Genomic DNA, 27371 nt, shown 5'->3' on the forward strand with positions numbered 1-27371 from the left:
AACTAGAAGAACGTTTTCTAGTCTTCCTTTGAGCCAAACAAGTCTCTAAACTCCATCCCAACATTATGCGCCGGAGTCCGTATAGATCCTTCCGTCTTCATTCGTCCCGATGGTGTGTGAACCGACGTCTCAGAGAGGAGTAGTAGCTCTAGTAGTAGTAGTAGTAGCTTATGTCTGAGCCGTCCGTGTCAAGTCTAACTCCGATCCCGTGGCGGTAACATTTGGAGAAGTTCGCCTCTCGGCAAATCCTGAAAAGGAAGGTTTGATGGAAAAGTGCTCCGGCTCCCATTGGCCAAGGAAGAGGCAAATTACTTTGCAAACATCGCCTATTATTAGCTGCTAAGCAACAGCTCACCAAAGTGGAGAGAGAGGGGGACCACCCAGGCTGCTGCTGCCTGGGCTGGAGGGAGGGGGAGGAGGACGGTGGGGAGGAGGGGAAGGGAGAGAGGAACTCTTTCAATAAACTGTGCACGGCCGCGCATGCAAACACACACACCCGCGCGTGCGTGCGTGCGCGCACACATTTACGCACACAGCTCGCTCCCTGCCCCACTCACTTGCTTAGTGAGCATTATTCCCAGTGGCCTGGCCTCCAGTTTGTAGAGGCAATCGCACATGCCATCTATTGATATAACAGCGACAGGCATGCACGCACACACAATTTTCAGATTTTCTGTTTCATCAACACGAGCCAATCAGTGAAAGGAAGAAGGGGGGGGGGGGGGGGGAGGAGAAGAAACGTGTTTTTATAAAGGATTGTAAACATGTGATTCTTCTTTTGTATGGGGGGAATTAGAGATCTTTCAACACTTTTCATATCACTCCAGGGCATCTTATGTTTTGGAGCCTCCACATTTGTTAGACATTTCTAGCTTCCCCAGCCTTTGCTGTGAGTGCAGTTTGTTTCAGGCAGCTGTGGAAAGAAGTGTGTGATCCTGTAGGTTCTTAGCACTAAACAGCTGTAATCTCACCTCTTATGGCCAAAAGCTTCTAAAAGTAGGTTGGTGGGGTTTCTCACATCCTAGAAAATATCACCCCTCAGTCCTGTAAGGCAAGCCTTTTAAAAGACAGGGGAATTATTGGACACGTGCATCTCTTTCATTAACGCCTTGGTGCCGCCTGGTTTCTCTGCGAAAGCCTTATCTCTCTGGAGAGACTTTTGGAGAGTTTCCATGTCTCGCCATGCATGGTTTCATGAGTTCAGAAAGCAGCTCACCTAAGAATAATGTCTGAAAGAAACAAAGAAAGAAAGATTGTTTTCTCTCTCATAAAGTAAGTAAAGGGTGTCTTGGTGGTTTGCTAATGTAAGCCTCCACTGGCCCCACTCATGACTGTATGGGGGTGAAGTACAAACACTTTACTGGATTACAAAGTCATTCTCCACCTAAACACTGACCTGTGCTGCTGTGCAGAACATTTGTCAGGTGGCTGTTACTAATTTGAGGCCCGTTGGGTGACTGTAAAACTATCTGAAGCTAAAGTTAAGCTGTTTGAACATGTCTGTGATGGTGCTATGAGCTCATTTGGTTTATCACTTTGCTGCTAAGTTGTTATGTCAGTTTTCACTGTTTGCATGATATCTAGACAAGAATAAGAGATAGAGAGACATGGGCAGGCTTATAGTGATATTCTATTAAAGGGGCTCTTGCACACCATGAAGAGCATAACACGGGGACTGAAAAATGATCTTTATTTCACAATTTTTCATTTTTTACTACTACTAATAATGGAAAGTCATATGAGGAGTCAGATTGCAGAGTTAGAATAAGAAAGAAGACACTGATGCAAGAATGAGGTACCAGGGATGATATCGGTCTACAATAAAGTCTGATGTGCAGATTCTGGTTGACCAAAACCTATTAATTGTGCACATATAATGAATGATAAAACAATATTAGGTGGGTTATGGATTTTCCAAATTATTCCGATTTTTTTCAATTTCTTTTTATGTTTAGGTGTAGTAATAAAATAAAATACATTTGAAATATTTGGTATGAATGTCTTCACTGTAAAGTCTAATTAGTTGCCAGAACCTTAAAAAAATATGCAAACTCATTGACTCAAAAAAAACCTAAGTAAAGCTTACTCAAGATAACTAAGTTAGGGCAACTTAGTACAGTTGTGAATGCCTAAAAAATAAGTAAACTACAAGAGCCTTTGATAGAACTCCCTGTACCAAGTTTTAAATAAAGTGAATAGAGCCACACACTAGTACAAAAGAATTAATACTGTTATTCTTTTACATTTGTGCCATGTCGCTATCAACTTTAATACAACTCAGTAAGATAGTTTTACAAACAGCACTGAATATGTTTGTATAAATATTTTATTGCATATGAATTATTAAAAACAAAAACAAAAAAAGAAACAGAAATATTTTAAATAATGTCAAACTCATTTTACACTGTGGGCCACCTACAAGCTGACTTCGATCTTATGTTTCTGTCAGTGTGCAGAACATTTAATCCCATGCAAGAAAAAGAAGTATGTCTCTTAATCTATATGATAAAGAAATGCTGCTGTAGTAAATGAAAGAAATCTGTCAGCACGACTCTTCGAGCTTAAATTGTAAAAAATAAATGTGTCGGGTAGCTCATTGCCCAGACTGTCCTGTAATTATAAAATGCCCTTTCTTTTTCTTAAAAAAATACTGTGTAGCCACTGTATAAAAATGAAATTTTTGCAGTAGATGGGGAAAAACAGGAACATTTCTATTATTTTATTGATTATTTATTATGTATTTAATTAGATGTAGTATGAATGGCCATGGGGTGGGTATTTATCTGTAGCCAAAGCTGTAAAAATGCTTTTAAAAATCCTAAATGAATGTCCTCCTTTACATTTTCCAAAGCTGTCCAGAGTCCTGGCTGGAAGTCTGCCAGGCCAGTTCTGACTCCTGGGCCTCATGTTTGACAACGCTGTTGTAAGTGGTTAATAGGATAGTGTCATAAAATCACTAATAATTGCAGTAAGAACAAAACATAATGTGACAAATCACATAGAACATGCTGAGTAAACAAAGCATGTTTATATTATTATCATTCTTTTTCATTAGCATCTTTAAACAGCAGCCAGTGTCCAGCATAAGCCAATTAATATGAAATATTGCAAAAATAAATGTGATTTGATATTGAGTAAATATGTGCTATTATTTTTGACCAACACCACTGGTTAATTGTTGAGTAACTCAGATAAGGACAGTAAATATTACTAAAGGTTTCCTGAATTTGAAAAATCTGTCAAACTGCTTAGAAAAACCATTGTCATCATCTTCATCATCTTTTAGAATAAAACAGCACAAATTGACCATCACTCAGTGTGTCATCCTATCTATGGAGGTGAAATGTAGACTCACAGGGTACTGTCTTCAGTTCTCATTAACCACCCCTGCCACTCTGCAGATGTTCACTAACATAGCTGCATATTGTAAACACTTCTTCATCTTGATCTTCAGTCAGAGGCGTCCATCTGCTCCTATAACCTGCTCATGTCCAGGAGTGGCACTCGAAGGCCTGTTTTTCCCCTTCGTGGAACTGGGCACGGCTTGCCTGGACTGGGTTGGGTCGGGCTGAGTGGTAGAGGGAAACAGGCAGCTGGAAATGGGAGCTAATGTGGAATGTGAGGAATTGGGTTGTGTGGTAGGGGGCCCCTTCAAGCCTAACAAACTCAGGGAGGTCCGAGGCCTGGTCTGGAGGCCTTGGATAAATAAACCATCTGAGATGACCATGCGCTGTGCAGATATCTGCCATCACACCTCCCTGGCTTCTAAACACAAACCACCCAAGTCCTCTCTCCTTCTTTCACCTTTCCATGTCCTTTGTCCCACATGGTGCCTCTCCCAACTTCCTCTTTCTTTATCATCTCCCCTGTTCTGTCTTCTCTGCCTTTATCTCCACTTATCAGAATCAGATTTTTTCCCCCTTCATCTCGCATTCAGCCTCCCCAGTCCTGCTCTCCCCTAACTCCCCCTATCTCCATTCCTCCATTTCATCTCTCCCCAGAGACTCCATCCATCGAGCCGTTCATCCATGCATGGCTGGCTGTCCGTCCGGGGTTCTGTATGTGCTATAGGCAGCGCTACGGAACCGCTCCGGCACTCAGCCGTCTCACAACAGCAGAGACACTGGGTGTTCAGGCCCACGGTGTTTATTTTTCAAGACAGACTCTGAGACGGCTCATGCTGCCTTTTCTCTCATAAAGAATAAATAAAAGCAAAGAGGGTCTTCACGTGGAAGACACCTTAAACCCATATAGCCAGCAAAATGAGCTATTACAAAAAAACGGTTTATATATAATACTTCAAGAAAGGAGCAGGGAGTCATGTTGCTCAGAAAAGTGCTGAACTGCAGTGCTTTCTGAGGGTTGTGGGAAACTGGATTCACTTTTGAAAAAGAAGACCTTTAAAATAAAAATCCTTCCATTAAAATGCACCAAAGCAGGAGGTCAAAGCAGAAGTGGCTGTCCTTCTCTTATCCTCTTCTAAAGTTGTCTGTGTCGAGCTGCATATCATATTATTATTATGTCCTTTTATGTCCAGTTAATAATTAACACGCCAATTAGAGAAAGTAATATAATTTAACCAAATTTTACACACTTTCCCGCTATTACCTAAAGGTACTAAAGTATCTTATACATAAAAAATAAAATAAATTAACAACCAATCAAAACTTCAGAAGACTAGTCAGCGATTAGGGCGATAAGATCATAATAATTTTCTACCCCTTCATTACACAATTTTGATATTTTTCAATATTTTGTCATGTGTCTTAATATTTCAGTATACTGAAACATTAATCATCAGAGCATCCCATCCAGATCTAGAAGAGAAAAAGACTCAGACATAACAAGAAGAAACAAAAAAAAAAAATCTCTGAAAAACATAAAACAGAACAGTCACAAGCACGTTTAAAGTCAAGCCCCATTTAAATGCACAGATTATATTCACAGATGACCAAAGCAAATATTTTAGAAAGATAAACAAAAACACCGGATCAGTTTTAAAATTCTGAAAATGTTTGGATTGTTTCAGTTATAAACTTAATTGCATGTGATTCGTGTAAAGTTCACAAAGTCACATTGGTGGGAAGACCCTGTAAGTTTTTCCAGCTTGATGACACACGCAAACTTTTACTTCCCAGATATCAGTGAAAAGGCTCAAAATTTGCCCGGGTGCTGAGAGACACTTTCTTTATTGAGCATCTCTGTCAGTCTCAGAGCAGAGTCAAAGCTGCCACCCACAGTCTCACACAAGATTAATTATGATAATGCACTCCTATACCCCTTTGTCATCGAAATGAATGGTTGCCTTTCTGGGGGGAAAACACACAAAACCCAGAGAGAGACAGTGAAACACACTTTTCTTTAAGTCTTTGTTCGTGTGGTTGTAACAGAGGTATTGTCAGATGCAGCAAGCAGGTGGCAATGGAAACTTAGACCTGTAGCCTTTACAAGAAAGTGCAAACATGCATATGTATGGGAGTGAGAGCAAGCATAGCTAAAATGGTATAGCCTTTCCAAAAAAATAGTGCCACACTAGTTTGATTTAAAAGTGTTGAAGCTCATCAGAAAAGCTCCACCTTAAAGATTTTGAAACATTGGGCTATTCTTCACATGAGACACATTTTTTTTCTTTCAGTAGAAAACTGAGCCTAAAATTGCTGATGTCTTGCATTTCAGACGTCACTGAAGACTTTCTCACTATTTTAAAGCCAATAACAAGCAGCTTTTGCTTAAAGCTGGACAGAATCAAATGAAAATATCACTGAACGTCTGAGAAACAAACTTTGGGCTGTTCCAGCTAAACACAGCGGAATGAGATCAGAAAGAACGGGGTATCTGAAGACTTCTTCCTTTGATGTTGCTGAGAAAGATGTGATCCCAGCCGAGCGCCTAATCAAAGTTTAGTTAATTTGCTGGAGAGGGCAAGGGTGTGTGTGGGAGGTTGGGGGGTTACAATGTGACAGAGAGCGATATCTGGCTTAGTGTAGGTGTGTCCGAGGAATGTCACAGGGGTTGTTACCCCACACACTGAATCTGTGTCGCCACACACATTCTTTGTTGGCCGAGCAGCATAAGCAACTGTTGTATGTAATACTTGTAAAAGGGGTGTTTGTGTGCATATGTATTCAAATGCTGGTGTGTGTGTCTGTGTGTGTGTTTTTGGTGTGGTGGTAGCATCTTAAAAGGTATAGTGTGTGGAAAAAAAAAAAGAGGGAGGGAGGAAATTCATTTGTGGCCAGAGAACACAGAAGACAAATTGAGGAAGTGTTGTGCTAATGTGTAGGGGTCAGCAGCAAACACACGCAGGTTTCTGACTGACTGCCACTTGGGTGGCCTGCTTGCTCTCTCTCTGTGTGTGTCTGTCTCTTACTCACCCACAATCAGCCCTCAAGCCACGAAGCCACCCATCGTCTCAGACACCCCCACCACCACCCAGAGCACAGGCTCCACCCCACCTCTCTGTGCATCTGTTTGTCCGTGCACCACACATTTGCCTCCACTGTCCATCTGACCCACCCATCTTGTACTGCTCTTTATTTCACACTTCTCCATTAAAACTTGAGTTCATGATGACTGACCCATCACTGAGCCACTCTGAGCCTGATCTATTTGTTCTAAATTTAAAAAAAAAAATGAACAAACTCCCAACAAACTTTGAGTACTTTCCTTTCTGCTTCTAACATAGTGATTCTTAGTGCTCGTCTTAACTCATAAGTCAAAATTTAGAAAAGTGAACTGCTTCTTTACCAAATCTATCAGCTTTACTCTGGATGATCCAGACTTTACTTTGGATAGTTTTCCCCACAGCATCTTCAGTAGACAGTATCGCTCCAACAAAAGCAAATCAGTCATTTACAGACTATCAAGAGTCTCTGGAACACTAATTTCTGGAAAAGTATTATATATATTTTTTCATGACTTTGTGTAACACAAAGAAGGTTGATTTATTTCAGTTTTATTCAGGCGGTGGCCAGGGTGTGGCGTTATAAAAACTAAAAGTTCACAGTCCCTGGAGGGTAAATGAGACCCCACTTTTTCAGATTTACATGAACTTCCCCTTTTAAACTACAAATCGGCTAACCAGCTGTCTTTTATTATACGAATCTCTGGGATGGAGTCATGTGTCGCATGAGATAGCATCAGTATAACATGCCCAGAGGTGTCATATAATGCATTTATCTTGACAAAAAGCATTAAATGTTGACAACCATTTGAATCTTCCCCAACCAACACTGAGCCACTTCCCAGACTCTTAACAAAAGGAAAATAAAAAACCTCTGATGAGAGCCAGTCTGCTGAACTCCAGACCGCCGTCAACTTTTATGTCTTTATAATTCAAGCACACCATCACAAAACAATACAGACTTCACACTCAACAACCAGGTGTAAACACTCACCACAGAGTCACGCGGAAAAAATTAAAAGTTTGTCTAAATTTCACAACCGTCAAGACAAATCTTGTGGACAACCAATGATCATCTATGAAATGGTTCTGTATCACAGATGACTGGTTTTATGATAAAACACACGATCAGGTCTTCATAGCTTGAAAACCTTTGGATGCACGTGTGCACATGTGCATTTGCAGTCGTTCACAGGGTTATTAGTTGCTGTAACAGAAGATTAATAATGGTCACACACAGGCACAAGCAAACAAATCTACTGTATGTGCCGGAAGACGGGTTCAGCCATGGTGGTGCTTTACTGAGGGGACTCCGAGGTATTTGCGTAAATATACAACCTTTACCCAAACACACCCGGCCGCCAGATCTCATCATGTGGTCGAGGAGAGAGGTCAGAGTGGAAATTTACCAAAAGCGTAAACACGGCCAAGACAAAGAACACAGACAAAGTGAATCTTAACTGTTGTTTTTATATTTTTTAAGCTAGCAAATGCAGTCTTTCAACACCGCATTTAGTCACCCTCGACATATGAGGAAAGTTCCAAAGTAAGAGCCCTTTGCAGAAACCACCAGCTTGACTGATGCGATTGCAATACTTGCTAACATAAAAAATGAAACAATTTCACATTGAGAATGAACGGCAGATTTAACGTTTAAAAAAAGCATAAAAATGATTAGTAAAACTTTTAGCAAAAGTTTCACACAGAAATTGGAATAAACATAAAATGAGGCAGAAAAAGCAAGAAGCTGCAAAGTAATTTAGTCTGTGTACTTTCTGCAGTAAATATAGTGAGAAGACATTTCTGTGGTGCATCCCGAAAAGCCATATAAGTGTCTGAAAAAGCTCGTTTTTTCAGCCTGATGCACACACTTATAAATAAAGTGTAACTCCTTTATTCGTATCACACCCCCCAGCTTAAAAGTGAACTCATGATAGTGTCATTTTACATTTATATGCATATTCTAAACTTACTATTTAAAGATGACCGCCCGGTTTTCTACAAATCCTGAAACAAACTGCTATGGAGAGAGATTACAATCCTTCCCAAACTAATTAGGACGAGTAAGTCGCTGCTAATTAAGCTTACAAAAAATAAAATGTCTTTCTACAAATTTAAGATCCATGATTTAGTTTTCCAAGATCAAGCTGTGAGTAGCTCCTGTTCTCTTTCTTAAACGATCAAGGTTATTTTCGACACATTACACAAACCACCGACTGAGTTTATTAATCAGTGAAGCAACCCTTTAAGGGTAAAACTTTGTGTCAACTATTACTGCTTTAAGAAACTCAAATAATGAATAAAATCTATAGTTTTGACTTTTAACTGCATGATTCATACTTTAGTTCATATCTCGCATTGTTAAACTGTTATGGCAGTACATTGTACTTTACAAGAGTTCACATACAAAGTCAGAGAAGTAACTGTCATTTTTAGTGAGTATTTATTTGAAACACATGACTGTATAGCTGATATAGACAAACAAGGCTATCTAAAGGACACCAGAGAGGGGGGAAAAAAAACCCCCGGACCACGATAATCTCTCTCCTACACACACGGGAACATCACATAATCAGGCCACAAGAGACAGTCTAGATGTCTCATGCAAGGCCACAGACACAATAAGAAACGGGGGACAGTAAATCACACGCACGCACATGTACACAAAAAAGCATCCCTGCAGACATCCCTGTCCTCATCTTCTTCCTTTGTGACTAAGGAACCCTCAAACCTGTAATTTAAGAAAAAAGTCGAGTGATGGAATGCAATAAATCTCGTGACAGCAAAAGGAGCAGTAATGGAAAGAGGAGAAGAAAGAAAAGCATCGGGTGCAAGTCGGCTTCCTCCTTTGCTGCGTTCGTGAATGTGTGTGCGTGTGAGGGCGGGGTGTCGGTGTTAACTGATACAGGATCAAGTTGGGTGGTCCGGGGCCTACACATACACCATTTTTGTGTACAAATAAACTTAACCCCCACGCCATTGTGGTCTCCCCTCCCACTGCCTTTTCTCTCCCTTCTCTGGTCTTCACAGCTGCACAGTGTGCATGTGTAAACACCCGTGAACATTCGAACGTGCATGAGTGCGCGCTCCTCCCTCTGGAACAGGCTAAATTGAGTAATTGACTGCTGCTATTAAGAGACAGTAATGATCTGATAATAACTAATGTGGTGACATGATTGCTAAGATTGACTCGGTACTGCCACAGAAAAAGTCTGTAAAATGAAAGAAAGAAAGAGGATTTCTTAAAAACAGTAAAAGAAATAAAATAAAATAAAATAAAAACACGGATCCACAGGTTCAAGTTGACTTGAGTTTATTTGGACACTGTGTACAAAAAAGCCAATCGAGGTCAAAGTCTAGGCTTCTGATTGGCCTATCCGCTGGGGGAATTAGGGCCGTGTTTTGCTGCACTCGGATTGGTTAATGAGGTGAAAACTAGATCTCCATGAGCTGGTCTGTTCCAACGATGATCTCGTTAGTCCGTTCAGCTGCAGAAAAGAGATATGACAAAGAGATTATATCAGTTGCAAACTTTGCAAGTCCAGCTCTTGTGATCTTCACAGTTGAAAAAATAAAACAGGGGAAAAAATGATGCAATAATCCTCCCCAAAACCGTTTGAACAAATTCAAAAATGTGCAATCCACAAATGTCTCTTCCTGAATATTGCCACCATACAATATGTATTATTGCCAACTGGTGCACTAAACACATTTAAAAAAATATTTCAAATGCTGAATGCCTATAGATGGTTGTTGTTGGGCTTCAACAATACCCATAATGTGCTCATCGTTTGAAAACGACTGCCTGTAATGTGAACACCTTCCCTTCCACATCACAGACACAGCAGTGCTGACATATCACTGGCTGCAGGCGCCAAACAAATATTAGATTTTTTTTCGTAAGAATGCAAAGATTTCTAATAATAAAATTTGTCATTTGGCAGCTACATTTATACCTTGGACTTCTCATGCACTTCTTCATGAGTTTTTTTTAATCATTTGTTTATAAACATACCATGAAGATCCTGGAGCACAGTTTTAGTGCTAATGTTACTGCTGGAGGAGGTTTGAAATCTAGAGTTATTCAGTCAGCAGAGAGTTGGTGATTTCTACAATCTACGCTCCTCGGGTTGCTGTTGTTCAACTTTGCGATAATAACACTTACAGCTGATCGTGGAATATCTAGATGGGAATTAATTTTATGAATTGACATTTTGCAGCAGTGGTGTCTTATTGAAGTACCATGTTTGAATCCAGTGAGCTTTTCAGAACAACCCACTCTTTCACAAACATTTTCAAGGCAGACTGCATGGCTAGGTGCTTGATCTTATATACCTGTAACAATTTTACTGAAAACACCTAAACTAAAAGATTAAGAGGTGTGGCCTAACACTTTTGTCCATTTAGTGTAACCTTCATTAACTGAAGGAGAAAAAAAAATCAACTAACAAGATATTTAGTGCAATAGAAAGTCTATTTTTTATTTCTTCATAATATTTCTAGTAGCTAACAAACTGAATACACATCCAATAAGGAGTTAATTGGTTCTTTTCCTTTCTTAAATCATTCTCTACTCAAAGCTAGTTTAACATGAGGAAAGTCAGCCCCGACTCCTCCCCGCATGGCTCTTTCCCTCCATCCCCGAGCATCGGTACTGATCCAAAGCAAACGGTGGCAGAGAGTTATGTTCCATCCACACAGACAGGTTTTAGTGTGAAGGAATCTGTTGCTCAGAATGAGCTTATCCTCAGCTGTGAAGAGGGGAGAACAAATGGAGCACGGGACAGCAGGAGCGAGAACAAGAGGGAGTGACTGGGAAGAAAGGGAGGAAAGGTTACTCACACTGGGCCAGATAATTTGTCACTAACTAATAGAGTTTGTAGATGTATTAGGACCATATGTAACATTACATGTTACATATTTCTACTGCTGGGCCTGTGACACACATAAAAGGAGCCAACACGTGGGGGTAAAAAAACCTGTGTTTTGGAATAATTATTACTGTGACTATTTCCTTTTCCACCCTTCTTATAGCAACGCATTCTTATCAAAAGCTGCTGTTTGCATTCGGTCATAGATAATCTTTGCCTTTTTTTGTCTATGTTTTTGAAGCCCACTTATTCTATGCCTACATCATAAAATGTGCTAAACATATAAACAGAAAGAAAGAGAGCTTTCTTAAAGAAAACACTGAATTGCTTTGTAACTCACTGAATAAAAGCACACATTCAAATGCATCTAAGACTAGTGCGTGATCTCGCATCGTTGGCATGTGTAAATAAAAGGCAGTGTATGTATGACACCTGCAATAGCGAATGCATATCTGAGTGTCAGAACACCTAGAGGAGAGGTATGCATCTTTAAAATATCAACACCTGATGGACGTAGACGTGTGTATTGTATGTGTGCGTGCGTGCATGTGTGCACGTGTGTGTGCGTGGCTAACTGTCAGGGTGGTCCTTAGCTGCTAACAGCTTCAGCAGCAGAGTGGGTGTGTAATGTCTTTAGCAGCCCACTGTCAGCCAGCTAATTTGGTGGTGAGAGGTAATCTTGTGCTCTCCTGCAGTAACAATGTAATGCAGGAGGGAAAGAAGGCTTATCTTTACTGCAAAGCATTACACAGAATAATCTGATCCGACCCGTTCTTCATACACAGCCAGGCTGTGTGTGAGCCACTGTTGAACTGAATCTCCAGAATTGTTGTGTTAAAACTTTTGAAGTAGGTTACGGCAGATTAATCGAACATATATTAAAAACCTGTGTGACACTCTTCCGAGTTCAGTCTGTTTTTATTTCCTAGCCTGCTAATTGATTTTGAAATCCAGCACATGCATGCCAAAATATGAAGGTAAGTTTATGTGCCAAATTAGAGGAATAACAAACATTTCAGTGAACCCATGACCTTTATGGCATGTCGCAACTTCAGTCACCGAATAAGATTCAAATCTCTCTGCTGTATCTGCTACTTTTTTGTTTTTTTCTTAAACTGTAAAATCTTCTAAGGAAGACAACTGGCTTTGGGTTGTCTGATGAATCTGACTTCAGTTTGCTGTATACACTGGACGTGTTAAAATAAAAGGAGACAATTTATGGTGAAAGGCTGGATCTTTGCTGTTGTTTTGGCCTTATAGCACATGCAAACACAGGTCCAAGTTTCCAGTGTTTAGTATAATAATGTCAGGAACTGTCTAACAGCAAAAAGGGGAAAAAAAACCAAAACAGCTGAAGCAAGATCAGACTTCCTGCAGCAATCGCTCACTGGATGCTCCAAAAGGCTTCAGCTGTTTCCAACAGTTTTAGACAAGTTTAGCTCAAATTCACACTGTTGTTTCTTGGAACACCCTGTTGTTCACTCAATTAGGCTGCTCAGTCTGGTAGCTGAGCTCGCCCTCTCTTTCTCTATATGTGTATGTGTGTGTGTGAATGCGAGTGTGTGTGGATGTGGCTGGAGGCTGTTGAATTCCGGGTGGTCCTGTTCTGGCCCTGCTCTCTAACCTCTCCATCAATGTGACACACACATACATACACACACGCACAGCTAGCTTTTGGGACAAGAGGATTAAGGAAATTTAAAAAAAAATCTCTGACAAATCAGACTTGAGAATGAAGAAACTTTCCTAGTTGGCTCAAACACTTGGCACTTATAAACAGATACCACACACATACATTAACACCTTATCCGAGTCAGCCAGGGAGAAGTACAAATAAGCGCATCAACAAAACCTGGACGTTACAGCCTGTCAGAGCTATTTTTTGTGCTGGAAAATGTTAAGAGTGCAAGATGTCTCTGCTTTTTTTGTCCATACTAGGATTTTACTGCCCATTGCTCAGGATATTTGTTTTACTGAGGCCATCATTTATCCCATAGTGTCCATTTAGTTTGGGGATTGAAAACATGCTCCTGTTTAACTGTGCCATTTAAAAGAACTAAAAGTCCAAATGTACAAACCGAAATGCGAGTACTGACAGAGGAAACAGGAGGTGACTACAGTGTGGGCACCAGAGCAGCTATTAAACTCACCTTGTGGTGAGACTGCTTTGCCAACTGGTCAAATAAATAAATAAATAAAGCCATATAAGTGCTTATAAAACCAGAAATTATAATGTTCACAAACCCATTACAACCAGACAAACTACCTGCCGAGGTAGACTGTTTCATATGACTAAAATCGAACGGCAAGACGTTGGCGTGCTGAGAAGAGTGAACAGGATAAAATGAAATCAGGTGATAAACACTGATAGGCCATTTCTTCATATGTGTGTATTTATCTCGGTGCCTCTTACCTTCTGGTTCGATGTGTTGTCCATTTCCCACCAAACAGTATTTGAGGTCTGCTCCTCTGCCAATAACAGCATTACTGCAGATCACGCTGCCTTGGATATTACACCTGAAAATAACACACACATAAAATCAAATTCATGCAGTTTGTATCAATAAATCTGTATGTGTGCTGGCCACTATGTTCCCACAGTGATGGCTGGTGGCTCTATGCATTGAGAGCTAACAGGTATACATTATACATGCCGTGCAGTACCTGGTGAATGGCATCGTACGACAATGCCATTCGTCAGCATGTCGGTTTTTACTGCCGTTTTAATGGTATATCAGTTCAGATGTTCAGAGAATCACTGATGTTGCAACAATTTGAAAATATAAGACTTTGAAGAACATTTCTTTGCCTCTGGTTTTGACTTCTTCTCTCCAATATCAGTGCTGATGGGAAGGTGTTTTTAGAGTGATCACACCTATTGCTCAAAAGAAAACTGCAGCAGCTACCTACACTGTGGCGATGAGCATAAATCGATGTGGCTGCGAGATGACGTTATCGGCAGCACACGAAGCGACCAATGCGGCACGTATACTGGGACCTTAACGCTCCTTTAAACAGAGGAAAGAAAACTGACATTACATGAAGAGATGCCACAAACTTGTGGCTCTCTTTGCACCACCACTTTACCAGAGATTTCATGAAAAATACCCTTGTTCATCCAGCTAAAAATCTCATCGGGATTTAATCGCTGTTTCAAGAGTGATTTGGCCGAGAGGGAAAACCATTACATGAGTAACAAAAGCAGTCACATTGTCCAAGAGAACTATTTTCTCAGTCTTCTAAAATTGACATAATCATTAAATATTATTCCACACCATCCTCAAAATATTAAAAAATGCACAAATTTCCCTTCCTAAACATACAGTTCAAGAAAATCCTCTTAAAAGACTCATAAATCTTGTATTACCTGAATAAGGGATGAATCAGTAGATCATTAGTGCTAAAACATTATTTTTCAGCTCAGTTGTTTGCTCTCTGGGCCCTTATGTAAATACGCACAGGCAGGTACACACAGCAAAGAACATTCATGCAGCACTGGGAGCTTCACAGGAAAGGCGCAGCTTTCCAGCTGGGCGCTAAGCTTCTTTACTTGCACCGTCATGGACTGAGGGCCACACCGGAGGTTACACAGACATTCGGACTGTTTTCCCCACCTCACACCTGCTCCGAAAACTCAAAACTATCCAAACTATCCAATCAAACGAACTTAATGACACAACATTAGCATCTCTATTAAGTTACGAAAGGCGCCCACGCTGTGTGCGCATATATGTGTGTGTACGCTGTTGGCCCCGTTCTGGAGTCCCACCTGAGCTGGCAGTGCCAACCCACTGTGCATGCTCACATTCAGCCAAACCATCACCATAAAATTCTTGGAGAGAGACACAGACAGTCCTGTGTGTCCTGTGTCGACTAACCATGAAGGGCGTATGTGCGAATGTGTGTGTGGGGTAAGAAACGCGCGTGTTTCAGAAGCTCAAGAAGCCCAGTGGAGAACACATGTAGGTCTTGCCCAGGCAGTGACGCACACACACTTGGCCCTGTGCACCTCACACACAGACAGGTTTGTATTGGCCCATTCTATTCAGGTGGTTAGGCTTGGAGGGAGACAGAGAAAAGAGTGTGTGTGTGTGTGTGTGTTTAAGTTACTACCTAGAAGGTGGTGGTGGTGGTAGTTGGTGATGGGAGATTACAAGATTCAGAGTTTTGTAACATTAGAGAGAGAGGGCGAGAGAGAGACCACCAAAGAAGCTTCGAAGCTGAAACACCACTAATTACTAACACCAGGGCTCCTCCTTGCCATGACCCCCCCCACCATCCTCCCTCTCTATTACACTCATACACAAACACACACACACACACGCATGTCAACCCCCCACCTCCTGTGCCAACCCTCCCCTATAAAGTTGACCCCAACTATCCCCCTTCCCAAACATGCAGCGCTTTGTCAACAAGCTCTGGTCAGCACCAAACAAAGAAACCAGAAACGCGAGGGGTTTCTGCGACATGGCTGGGGTCTGCTAATCCCCTCATACTGGCTCTTTCTTTCCTTCTTTCTCCTTCCTTCTTATGTCCTCAAAGAAAGAAAAGAAAGAATTGCAATTTCTTTCTTGCGTGCTAGCCTGCTTTCCCCTCGCTTCTTTCTTCCCTTCTCCTGTCTCTCTCATTCTTTCACGCCTTTGTGCGTGCACCTACATGGGCATGATGAGGGTCCCCATGCTAACTGGCTGGGGTCCCTGAAAGGCTTAAGAAGAGATTGCGAGAGACAGAAAGAGAGGGAGATGGCGTTGAGGCCTTGATGTAAAGAAAAGAGAGAGAGGAAGAAGAATTGAGATAAAAGAAACAGGAGCCTGTGAATGAGAGCATTAAAATCCAGAGCTGAAGCCAAGATGAGTCCCTTTAAACCAATATTCCTGCCCTAAGACACCAAACAGATCAATCTACATGCTAATTCTACAGTAGTCACTGTTGCTCTCTGTGCAAAGCAGTCAGTTCTTTCCACCTTAGCTCTTGACTACAGCTGAAACTGGACTGGATAGAAATCTTGCTGCATCTTTACTCAGACTGGACTCAAATCACAACTACAATATCTGACATGCTCTCCATTAAGCTTCTGTGTTTCTTTAACCAAGTTGGAGTTCCTAAATCTCAAGTTGAAATGATGCAATTTGCAGCACATTGGCTGTATGGTGGGTTTTTGTTTTGCTGTTAAAAATGATACGAAGTGGAAAAATAACATCATTAAAAAAAAAAAACTACACAACTTGCAACACATTGTTACATGTAAGCACAGACGTGCATGTGTGAAGTAACTACAATGTTTACCTCCTGGTGAGCTTGATTAGACCCCTATGCTGAAACCTTTCTTTAAATAAAAGATGGCAAACTGGAGGGACAACTGATCCTTAAAGGCTAAACCAAACACATGATTTTATTAAATAGCGGCGGGCTATTAGAGAACGCATCATCTGAACTCCTGTGGTATTCCAAAAATTCTACTACCAGTGGGAAACTGGGTATAGCCAAGTAAATTAGGCGCTCAAATGAAATGCATGGATGTTGTGTGTTTCACTTCACCAGCTCTGTGTTTGTTTGGAACTGGTCTCTGGCTGGTTGCACACCAATAGTTACATTGTTAACTCAGCGATCCCACAGAACGCAGAAAACAAAAAACCTGTTACACGGCCTATCACCGGACACACACACACACACACACACACACACACACACACACACACACACACTTCAATAAAAAGGTATGCAGCGAGGGAAGAGGGAGCCACATCTATGCTTTTATAAATTCTAAAAAAGCCAAACAGGTCGATGACAAGTTTAGTGGTTTTTCAGAATAGCTGAGAGGCATAAATGTTCCTTCACTTCAAGTCAAGTAAATAATATAAACAGCTGTACAGGAGGATAAAAGTGTTTTTTCATGCTTCTGTTTAGAAACGTGTGCTTGCTAACTGCTACTTGTCACCCACCACATGCAAGTAGCAACTTCACACTTTAAAAAAACAAGCCAGATAATTAAAACTTTAATCTATAAACATGCCTTCAAGGTGAAATTCCCTTTCTTTTCTTTTTTTTTTAGGTTAAATTAATGCGTTCAAGAAACCATTTCAAAGTACACAACCTCAGCAAGTGTGTGCATGTCTGTGTACAACTGTGTGTGTTCTCACCCCTCCTCGATGGTAACGCCATGCATGATGATGGAGTTGGTGACTTTGACCTTCTCTTTTACAGTGGTGGAGTTTCCAATAGTAGACCTTTTTATGGAAGTCTTGTCTGCAATGTGGCACAGAGCTCCGATGATACTATCTGATCCCATCTGAAAGCCCACCGCAAACAGCAATGGAGATACATGCATACACAATTTTAGTCCACGTAGTGTAAAGTGCCTTTAGACAACAATAAAAGGCTCTGATGAAGTGAAGACAATCTGAAAAAGTTCAAAACAAGAGGGAAATGCTAGATAACTGAAATACAAGCATGGCTTGTAGTCTATATTCACCTGACATCTCTCAGAAATGTCAGCAGATGGATGGACTGATGGTTCTTCAAACAGCTTTGGGGCCTAGCAGAGAGAAAACGGGGGGAGTGAAAGAGTGATTAAGTAAGTAGTAATAAGTTTGAAAACAGACTGTAAACAAAAGATGGATGGAGTGTCCGCGTGTTTACAACATTTTTTTTAAAAAGCCAAACAGGTTGACCACAAGTTTTGTAGTTTTTAGAATAGCTGAGAGGGATAAATGTTCCTTCACAAGTAAAGTCAACTTAAAAGTGCATTCCTAATAATGGCCATCAGGGGGCAGTTCCCACGGTCCAACTGCAAAAAGTCTTTGATAAAAGGACCAGCTCTTACTAAATGTATGACCTGAGTAAATTTATCATCAAATTGGTGACTGGAAATACAAAATCTGAAGTTTCAAGATGACATTTTACGGACAGCGGCGTGATGTCATCCAAGAAAGGAAATCCGAGAAAGTTGACTCATTTGGATGTAGCGTTTTCAGTGGGAGATGCATTTCATCACTCATCCAAGTGACTTCTTCAGTCTGGTTTCTCACGTTTCTCCCACTGATGTTGCTACGTCCAGACGAACAGAATCAACTTTCTGGGAACAGCATGTACACATAACCATTTAACCACGATTAGGCTATTGTAGTCATGCCATATACGTAAAAACCCCCCAAACAAACAAAACAAACAGTCTAATGTTTGACTCACCAGTCGGTTCACCTCTATATAAGCAGCTAGAGTATTAACCCGGCAGCACAGACCCTGGTCCATAATGTGAACATAGCAGCGCAGCTTTCCTCCATGGTAGGCCTCACTCATATCACCGCGGTGGTCATTCCAGCAGGAGCGCTCCTGCGCCAGCTGGAGGAGAGGCTCGTCCCGAGATGAGATGAGGAGCTCTGGACACCAAAAGAGGAAGAGATGCAGGAAGAGAAGAGGGTTAGAAGCTGATACCTTAGGCAGCGATGCCCTAACCTAGAAGTTCTTTATGATGAATGTTTATAAGCAAGATGAAGAAGAATTTTAAAAAGGTTGCAGTCTTTGGGCAAGGCTGAGGTTTGGACATCTGCAAAGGAGGGATAGTGGATGTACTGAACAAAGGATATCAATTATTTTGCCTCCAGGCAGGAGGAAAAGATGAAGACCACAGAGAAAATACAAGGATAAATGAAGGAGGACATGCAGAGTGTTGTAACAGAGGAGGATGCTGATTACAGGGTGAGATGGAGGCAGATGATCTGCTGTGGTGCCGCTAAAGGGACCAGCCAAAAGACAGAGAAGAATAATCATGCTTGGGTTGTTCAATGCTGTTCCTCCTCTGATTCTGATGCATGAAGATATGTTATGTGAATGCAAACAATAACCGTGGTTTGCAGGCCCGTCGTTTTTTTCCTGGGTCTGATCGTCTGTGTCGTCTTTCAGTTTCTGGCTGTTAACAGTTTTGGAGAACTGTTTACGCACCAAATATGGCACCAACTCTCCGCGGATCGATGAGATAGACCTAGGATACAAAAGAAACATAATTAATTTAGCCATTTAGCAACTGGATCAGGTAAGAAACACTAGTTCATGCTATGCAATCATAACATCTTACAATATCTCGGTAAAAATGAAAAGATATAGACTATACTGGAATAAAATGGTTGTATTTTATGAATATCACAAGAGTAGTTGTAAGCAGTAATTGTGTAACACTCAATAACAGAATGTAATAAATAATTAAATGATGTATAAAGGAGTCATTGTCCCTATAAAGACGTCGATCAAAATCCGGAAAGGAAGCACTGACTAAAGACTGATGATGTTCCAGCAAGAAATACATTAATTTAAAAAAATAAAAAGAGCTAACAGTGAGCTTTCTTCCAAGTTTCTCTCTGTGTAAATCAGGAGGCAATATCCTCATCTTAATTTCTTTTTCCTCCTCTCTGGACTGCGCTGTGCTCAGTGTTCCTCTCTACCACACCACACCCCCCTCCACTTGCCCTCTCTTACTTTCTTTTAAAGGGAGATTAGAATTTCCATCTGAATGACAGGAGAAAAACAACAGTTACTCTGTCCATTTCTCTCCTTGAGCAAGAGACAGAGAAAGAACATTGAGGAGAAAGGAAGAGAGGCAAAGAGGAGCCGTGAAAAGAGTCCAAGAAAAGAGCTGAAGAAAGAAATGAGTCATCTAACAAGAGAGATGATATACGGTGGCGGTAGAGGGTGCGTTGGTGATGCAATGATGTAAGATTTACATCTGCATCTCTATGGCAAATTGCTACTTTCAAGTGCTTTAACCAAAAATATTCACAGGATTAGTAAAGGGGATTTGTGTTTGTTGGCTTGGCTTTGGATTTATTGAGTGGAATAAAAGTAGCCTGGTGTGGATGCACTCCATTTATAGTTGTTGAACTTTAACAATGGGTAATAAATGATTTCCACAATTTGGCTTTCAGTGTGGTACCCACTTCTTCATGAAATAATGTGCAAGTTACAAAATACACGTGTCTCATCGCCACCCAGTTTTGGGAAGTTGCCAACAAATAATATTATATTTGCTTCCCAAAATTAAACGAATACAATCAAGCACTATTTAAAGTAAATGCTCCGCCAATAGAACACAAAGCAAAAGCAAATCAAGCGCTCCCTATATCAGAGCCTGATGTGACTGCATGTGACAATCACAGCTGTTCCCTGCACCGCACAACTAGAGGTTTCCTGGATGTGCTCAGGATGAGTAACGGTGTGTTAAAAGACAGACACACAACAAAAATCAAATGTATGGCACAGCAGACGGTGAAGAGTTTCTGCTCAAAGTGGACTATCATCTGCTGTTTGGAGATATTTTGGAATTATTGATATTAACCAAGAAGAAATCAGATGCAAACAGTGCTGTAGAGGTGTGTCTGTGCCTCAAAGCAACATAAGCCACTTATTCACATGCCTGAAAATGCACCACAAACTGCAGGATAATTAAGGCATGAAGGCCAAGAAAAACAATGCTTTGTCCCTGACGCAAATCCTCCACAAAACTCAGGCTGTGCAGTGCGTCTACATATTCCTCCACAAAGATGTGCTGAAATCACAACTGCAGTCACACTTCCATTGACCAAAGATAAGCTTCCGTTAAACTTAAAGTTAAACTTAATGGAGAAACGATGTCATTCCCTCACACAATTTTTTTTTCAAAGAGGTCACGGCTGTCGAGTATTTAACCTTAAGTTCATCCTCATGTCCATCATGCAGGTACGATAAATAAAGTGAAACTACTTTTTCCTTCTAGTAGACACACTTATATCAGGTGACTAAACACTTTATTTGTCTGTAAAGATGTTTTACTTAACAAGACCATAGCACAATGTAAATTCAGGGAAAGCAGTCCCCTCTGATGTAATTTTGTGCTCTTTATATTTTGTATTTTTATGTTTTTTGTTCCTTCTAAAAGATGCACACAATTTAAGTAAATGAAGAAAAGTAGTTTTATTTTTACATAAAGATGGAACATGTTGCATCACATGGAAGTGAAAGCAGTGTTAAATTTAGAAAATTACGGCCACTAAAATGAATGAATAATCATGACAAATAATCAATATTCCTGAAAATAATATTGTTTAAAAATTGTCAAAACAATTTTCATCAATTTGCTAATTATAAAAGGAATAAATGTAGAAATGCAAATGCTAATTTTAGGACTTCAAAGTGCTAGTTCCCACTACCTGTGTGAAAATAGGTATTTGTATAAGAAATTCACAGCAAGCATTTACCCAGCATTCAAGAAGTTACAACGTTTGAAGCGGCCCGCTTCCTGTCCCAGTGCTGACAAACCCTGATTCTCAAAATAGTGAAAACAGCTTTAGCCTTTCATTTTTCAGATGCAGCACAGAGAGACTCCTATATAGACTCCTCCGGCTATAGCGAGCTCCCCCGTCACACCGCTTCACTTCAGAGGCTAAAGGCCTAACAGCCTGTCTCAGTGGCACATAGTAAAACAAATTAACACCTCACTAGAATACCATGCTAACAGAACCTTTCAAAGCCTTACACACCATGTAACCATGTTAAACACACACAGATTAAGCAGCGAGGTAGAGTTCATGTCAGCTTGAGTGTGGGGCGTATGCATATACTTTGTGTCTATATGTGTCTAAGTCTGTTGGGTAATACCTCTCACGGAGCAGACATAAACAGTAACATTTCAAAATTCAACATATTAAAAAAAAAAATACAGTCAAAAATAAGTGAAAAAGGTCTGGGGAAATTTTTATGTCCACTGTGGACTTACTTTGCAGAAACCTCTAAACTTAGACATACTTATATTCATTATTCACTTCAAAAGCATCATAAAGAATACGGTGATGGAGACATGCACTTGTTTTTCTTGAGAGTTCACTAGTGTTTCTTGGTGTGGTTATTTGTATTTTGTTCTTGCAGATTTTTGGAAATATTTTGTCTCTCTTGTAAAACAGTCTGATCTCAGTAGGACTTCCTGTTAAAATAAAGATTCAACCCCCCACAAACTTACTTGTTTTCTGTGAGGAAGTCCACGACAGCCTTTTTCAGACAGTAGAGGTGAGCGTCCACTAAGCCTGTTTTGATGAGCATCCTGGGATGTCTGTGGGTAAAAGGAAAAACAGAGATGGAAATCAAACTTCACAAAGTGTCCTCAGTTCGTGAAAACAAAGCATTAAAATCCACCGTTTGCACACAATGGAAAAGTGTGATGCACAGAAACGAATACATTAAAATACACACTGCACACCTGCGCTGCTTTTACCATCTTAATTGGGTGCTACCTCTGGGGGAGTGTGCTTTGATTCTCTTCGTCACCTGCTGGTTTTATCTTTAATGCTTACTTCACATTTGCTCAAGCCACTTTTAATCTGTGTTCCTTTGCACGCAGGACTATAACACTTGATGAAAAAAACCGGCAAAACCAGCTATAATGCCTGATTGTCCTCTGCCATCTACCATAGATGTCGCCACTCGGGCAGCCGTCATGCATTCACTCATTCACACAATTTTTTCACATAGGGAGACGCGGAGTCAAAAGTCTGAACGTGACATTTACGAAGCGACAACCTAAAGAAAACAATGCAGTCCCAGACGTTTCAATAAACAAATCTATCAACACCCCTATGTCCTCTCTGACTACTTACCCTTTCTTCCTCTGCCCTTTCAACCACGACATAATAAAAACTGTGGGGTGCATTCCTCCTTAAAAGGGCCATACCACTTTTAGCCCATTTATTACCAATCACATAGACCTTTCATTACTGCTTACCATCTTCACAGCACGCCGCAGTGATTTAGATTTTTAAGGTTGTACAAACAGGTTGAAGTCTGTCTCATTATCACACAATAACTCCGACCAAATTAAAAACAGACACGTCCACTGTTCACAGAGGTGTTCAGTTTTGATTTATTATTCCACACTAAAAGCAACAGGAATGATAATTACAACTCTCCCTGGAAAGTGAGTGTGACAGCAGGAAGCCACGCCAACATTACTTTGACGTGATAAAGTTTTATTCAAAGCTGTTTGCTTGAAAAAGATGTGTAAAAATTTAGAAGTCATACAAAATTAAGGAAACCAAAACAAATCGACTGCAGTTGTGCAGAAACTCTATGCAGCTTTGTGAAAAAATAAGTACACCCCATTATTTAAAAACTTGTAGAACCACCTTTAGCAGCAATAACTCAAAGTGATTGTTTCCTGTTTGACTTTATTGGTTTTTCACATCATTGTGAAGGAATATTGTCTCAATCTTCTTCACAGCGTTGATTCAGTTCATTGAGGTTTGTGTGCATTTGTTTATGCACAACTCAGGCACATGTACCACCACAGCAGTTGACTTTCACTGGGTCATCGAAACACCTCCATTCGTTTCTTGTTCGCGCATTCTGTTGTAGATTTACTGCTGTGTTTGGGATCATTGCCCTGTTGCATTACCCAATTCTGGCCAAGCGTTAGCGTTAGTTGACTCTGGAACACTGGTATTCGGAGGAGTCCATGGCTCACTCTATGACTCCAAGGTGCCCAGTTCCTGTGGCTGCAGAAGAAGCCCAAATCACCAGCCCTCCAAAACTGTATGAAGTGTTTGTTCTGACATGCTGCATTTGTTTTTCACCAAAAGTAGTACTGTGCATTACAGCCCGATATCTCCACTTTGCTGCAGAAGTCTTCAGGTTTTGTTCAGATGCAACTTTGAAAACCTAAGCTGTGCTGCCATGTTCTTTTTAGAGATAAGATGCTTTCCAAACAACCGACACTTGTTCCATCTTTTTCTCCATTTAACTTGCTAACTGAGACTTGCAGAGTCTGAACTATAGCTCTTAAGATTTTGCAGATTTTTTGAGCATCACAAAGTCTGACCTTTGGGTGAATTTGCCGGGACCTCGGCTCCTGGGAAGATTGTGGCATTCTGTTAACACACACCTGAATACTTCACACCAGCTACTTGCCAAAACTACTTCTTTTATAGAGGCACACAACTTGCTGCTGATGAGTTAATCAAGTGCATTTGATTACCATCACCTGGTTACTTCTTTCTCTCTGAATTCCTTTGGAAGCAATAAGGGTGTACTTGGTTTTTCATGGGACGGCGTAGAGTCCTGTGAACACTGTATTTTTCACATGACTGATTGTAAGTCTGTGAATTTCCACTTAAATGTATTTCAGCTTCTCTTTATGTTAATTCTCCTATTTTTGATATTAGCATGTAACACTGATTCAACAACCTCGATGTACATATATGACCAAGATTTAGTGAATGTTTAAAAAGTTTTATTTTGATCATTTTAACTGATTTGAACTGAAACTGTTTTTTTTTCTCCTCATACACACAACTAATAATTTAAACTGCAATTTTTTTTAAAACAGCGATAAAGGAAATGAGGAGAAAAATATCTGTGGTGACCCCCACAGGAGCCATCAAAAAGATCTTCTCGACAAGCTTTCTCCTCCCACCTCAAACACCAGGCTTACAGTATAACTGGAGTGACTCAGGAGGATTACTTAGTCTCACACACGCACACACACACTTAACAACCAGATGGTAAAAGCTCTAAATCAAACTCAGTGCGTGTCTGTCTGTGTTGAGGTATTTTATTAAAAAGCATAAAAACACATGTTCACTCTCACACACAGTCATGCTCTACGGGTGTCCCAGGTGTAAGCCTCTGTGTGGTTATCGCATACATAAAGTAAAACTCATCAGAACACCCAGCATGTGACATCACTGTTTAGCACCTGCAGACGGGCAAGAGACAGAGCCTTGGATAATTGGGTTATGAGTGACGATGTGTGTCTGTGTGCGTTTTTAGGTTAAGAACAGGTGCCCTGAATCATAATAAAAATATGTTAGTAGCCATAAAAAGCAGCACAGTAGGTACAAGTATCACCATATCAAGACTGTTGCAGTATAAAACCAAAATATATTAACTTTTTTTAAGGGGACCTCATTACCCTCATTTTCAGGTCCATATGTTTTTATTCCAGGAATCTATTATGGCAGCTTTGCATGATCACCAATTCAAAACAAGTCCTTATTTTCCCTCATACTGAGCCTCGGTTTAACTACTTAGCTCGTCTTCCTCAAAGTCAACTTTCTTTGATTGCCTGCAACTGACAAACTGAACATTTGAACAACACCTTTGGGGGGGTCTGCATATGCCATGTTAAGAAAACCCCCTCCCTTTGACATACCGCAGACCCAAGAGCAGAAAAAACTGTTGGTAACAGAGTTTTTAAGAGGAGTCTGAAGCATGAGCACACTAACTACTTCTACACATGCTGACTTTGAAATGTTCGTGTTTAATGAGTAAGCACCATTGTAACAGTACATATATTACCCGAACATTAGAAATCAAGTTGCCTTTCCTAACAACAGCATCATGTGATTTCTGGTTGCTGCGAGTGCTGTAGAGCTCATTGTCGAAGGGAGCAGGAATTTAGTGCCTCTGCAGGCAGGGATGACTCAACTGTTGGATTAATGACTGACTACTAAAGTACCACTAAAGTCCTCAGTGGGAGAGAGGAGTCACATCTCTCACTCTCAAACACACACACAGCATAATGTCTTATTTAGTTACAACTAAAACCCCACAGCGGACGGTGAGTCAGATGCAGCAGAATAACCGTTAATACCCTCATTAGTCAGGTTTTCACAACAGAGCCAACAGTGCTGAAGGGCTTTTTAAAAAAAAATTTAACCACTCCTCCAAAGCAAAATTCGTGATTCCCGTAATATTAAACTATAGATGCTTTCTCAATTGAATTCACATATCTGATCTTGTGTTGCAAGCCTACAGTGCACATGGCTCTGCAAGTGCAGTCAGACTAATGTTGATAGCTGTCAAATCCTGTGCAAACACACTCATTATGTGGGACCATTGATACATATGTTTAGTAAATTTAGTACAAGGATCTTTGAAAGGGAAGTTATTTCATTTTTAAAAGGTACGTTGTGTAATATTTGTGTTTATTGGCTTTTAGCCCCACGTGTGCCATCATTAGTAACAGATGTAAGTAACTCCTAGTCTGTTTTGCTGAAGATCACTGCAGTTGATCTGACCTAAGCTTCCTTGCCTTTTCTTTATACACTTACTGGCCACTTGTTAGGCACTGCATGCTAGTACTAGGACACTCTTTTGATTTCAGAATTGCATTAATTATTTGTGGCACAGATTCAACAAGGTCCTGGAAAAATGCCAGTGCTCAGTGATTTCGGTCCATATTGTCATGATAGGATCACACAGTTGTGGTAGATTTATCAGCTGCCCATCCATCATGTGACTCTCTTGTTCACTACATCTCTTGACTTGAGTACAGTGAGCTTGCGGTCATGTTCAAGAAACCGAAGTTTATTTGTGCTTTATGACATGGATGTTATCGCTGTCAGAAGCAGCAATTAGAAAATGCATACACTGTGGTCATAAAGGGATGGACATGCTCAGCAGGGAAGCAGTGGCATATAAGCAATGCTCAGTTTTAGCATCAATAAGCCATTCTCTGCAAAATCTATAGATGCTTGTGTGAGAAATCCCAGAAGGTCAGCAGTTTGTGAAATACTCAGATCAGCCAGTCTGGCACCAAAAACCATGTCACATTCAAAAACCTCTACATCAACTTTCTTACCCGTTCTGATGCTCAGTATGGACTTCGAAAAGACGTCTTGACCATGTCTGCATCCCCAAATGCATTGTTTTGCTGCCATGCGATAGGCTGATCACATATCTGCATTAAAAATCAGCTGAACAGGTGCACCTAATAAAGTGTATGTCATCATTTTAAAACCTCCAAAAAACCCAAAACTGCAAAACTTGGCGCTTTGCTTGTTTTGCTTGAAACGTTCTAGTTTTCCGAACTATCCTGTTAAATCAGCAGATAAATACACAGTCAACCATTTCTCCAGACCTACATCCACAACATTCTGACAGGTGGAGCTTAATGTATGAGAGGAAGCTCTGCTGGATTCCTTTCACACCGTTTAAGCGATTTCCAGGTCAAACAATCTCACATGTGCAGAATGTTTTGAGCTAACACACCTCAACCATGTGGAAACTATAGAGAAGGAAAGGGAAGAAAAATTACAGAGAGGCTGAGGTAGAACAAGCATGGAGACTGTAAGAACAGA

General features: G+C 40.6%; 1 protein-coding gene across 1 annotated transcript in view; it reads right to left on the bottom strand.

Moving 5' to 3' along the window:
* Nucleotides 1-9699: 9699 nt before the first annotated feature.
* Nucleotides 9700-27371, bottom strand: part of eif2b3 (eukaryotic translation initiation factor 2B, subunit 3 gamma) — a 33670-nt gene continuing 15998 nt past the window's right edge. Inside the window, exons 6-12 of the mRNA XM_063462723.1 lie at nucleotides 22259-22348; nucleotides 19119-19255; nucleotides 18463-18653; nucleotides 17747-17809; nucleotides 17415-17563; nucleotides 13688-13791; nucleotides 9700-9891 (exon numbers count right to left, since the gene is read on the bottom strand). Coding sequence (XP_063318793.1) covers nucleotides 9839-9891; nucleotides 13688-13791; nucleotides 17415-17563; nucleotides 17747-17809; nucleotides 18463-18653; nucleotides 19119-19255; nucleotides 22259-22348 — 787 coding nt within the window. The 3' untranslated portion in view covers nucleotides 9700-9838. The remainder of the gene's footprint in view (nucleotides 9892-13687; nucleotides 13792-17414; nucleotides 17564-17746; nucleotides 17810-18462; nucleotides 18654-19118; nucleotides 19256-22258; nucleotides 22349-27371) is intronic.

Source organism: Pelmatolapia mariae, linkage group LG18, assembly GCF_036321145.2.
Source record: "Pelmatolapia mariae isolate MD_Pm_ZW linkage group LG18, Pm_UMD_F_2, whole genome shotgun sequence".
Taxonomy (NCBI): domain Eukaryota; kingdom Metazoa; phylum Chordata; class Actinopteri; order Cichliformes; family Cichlidae; genus Pelmatolapia; species Pelmatolapia mariae.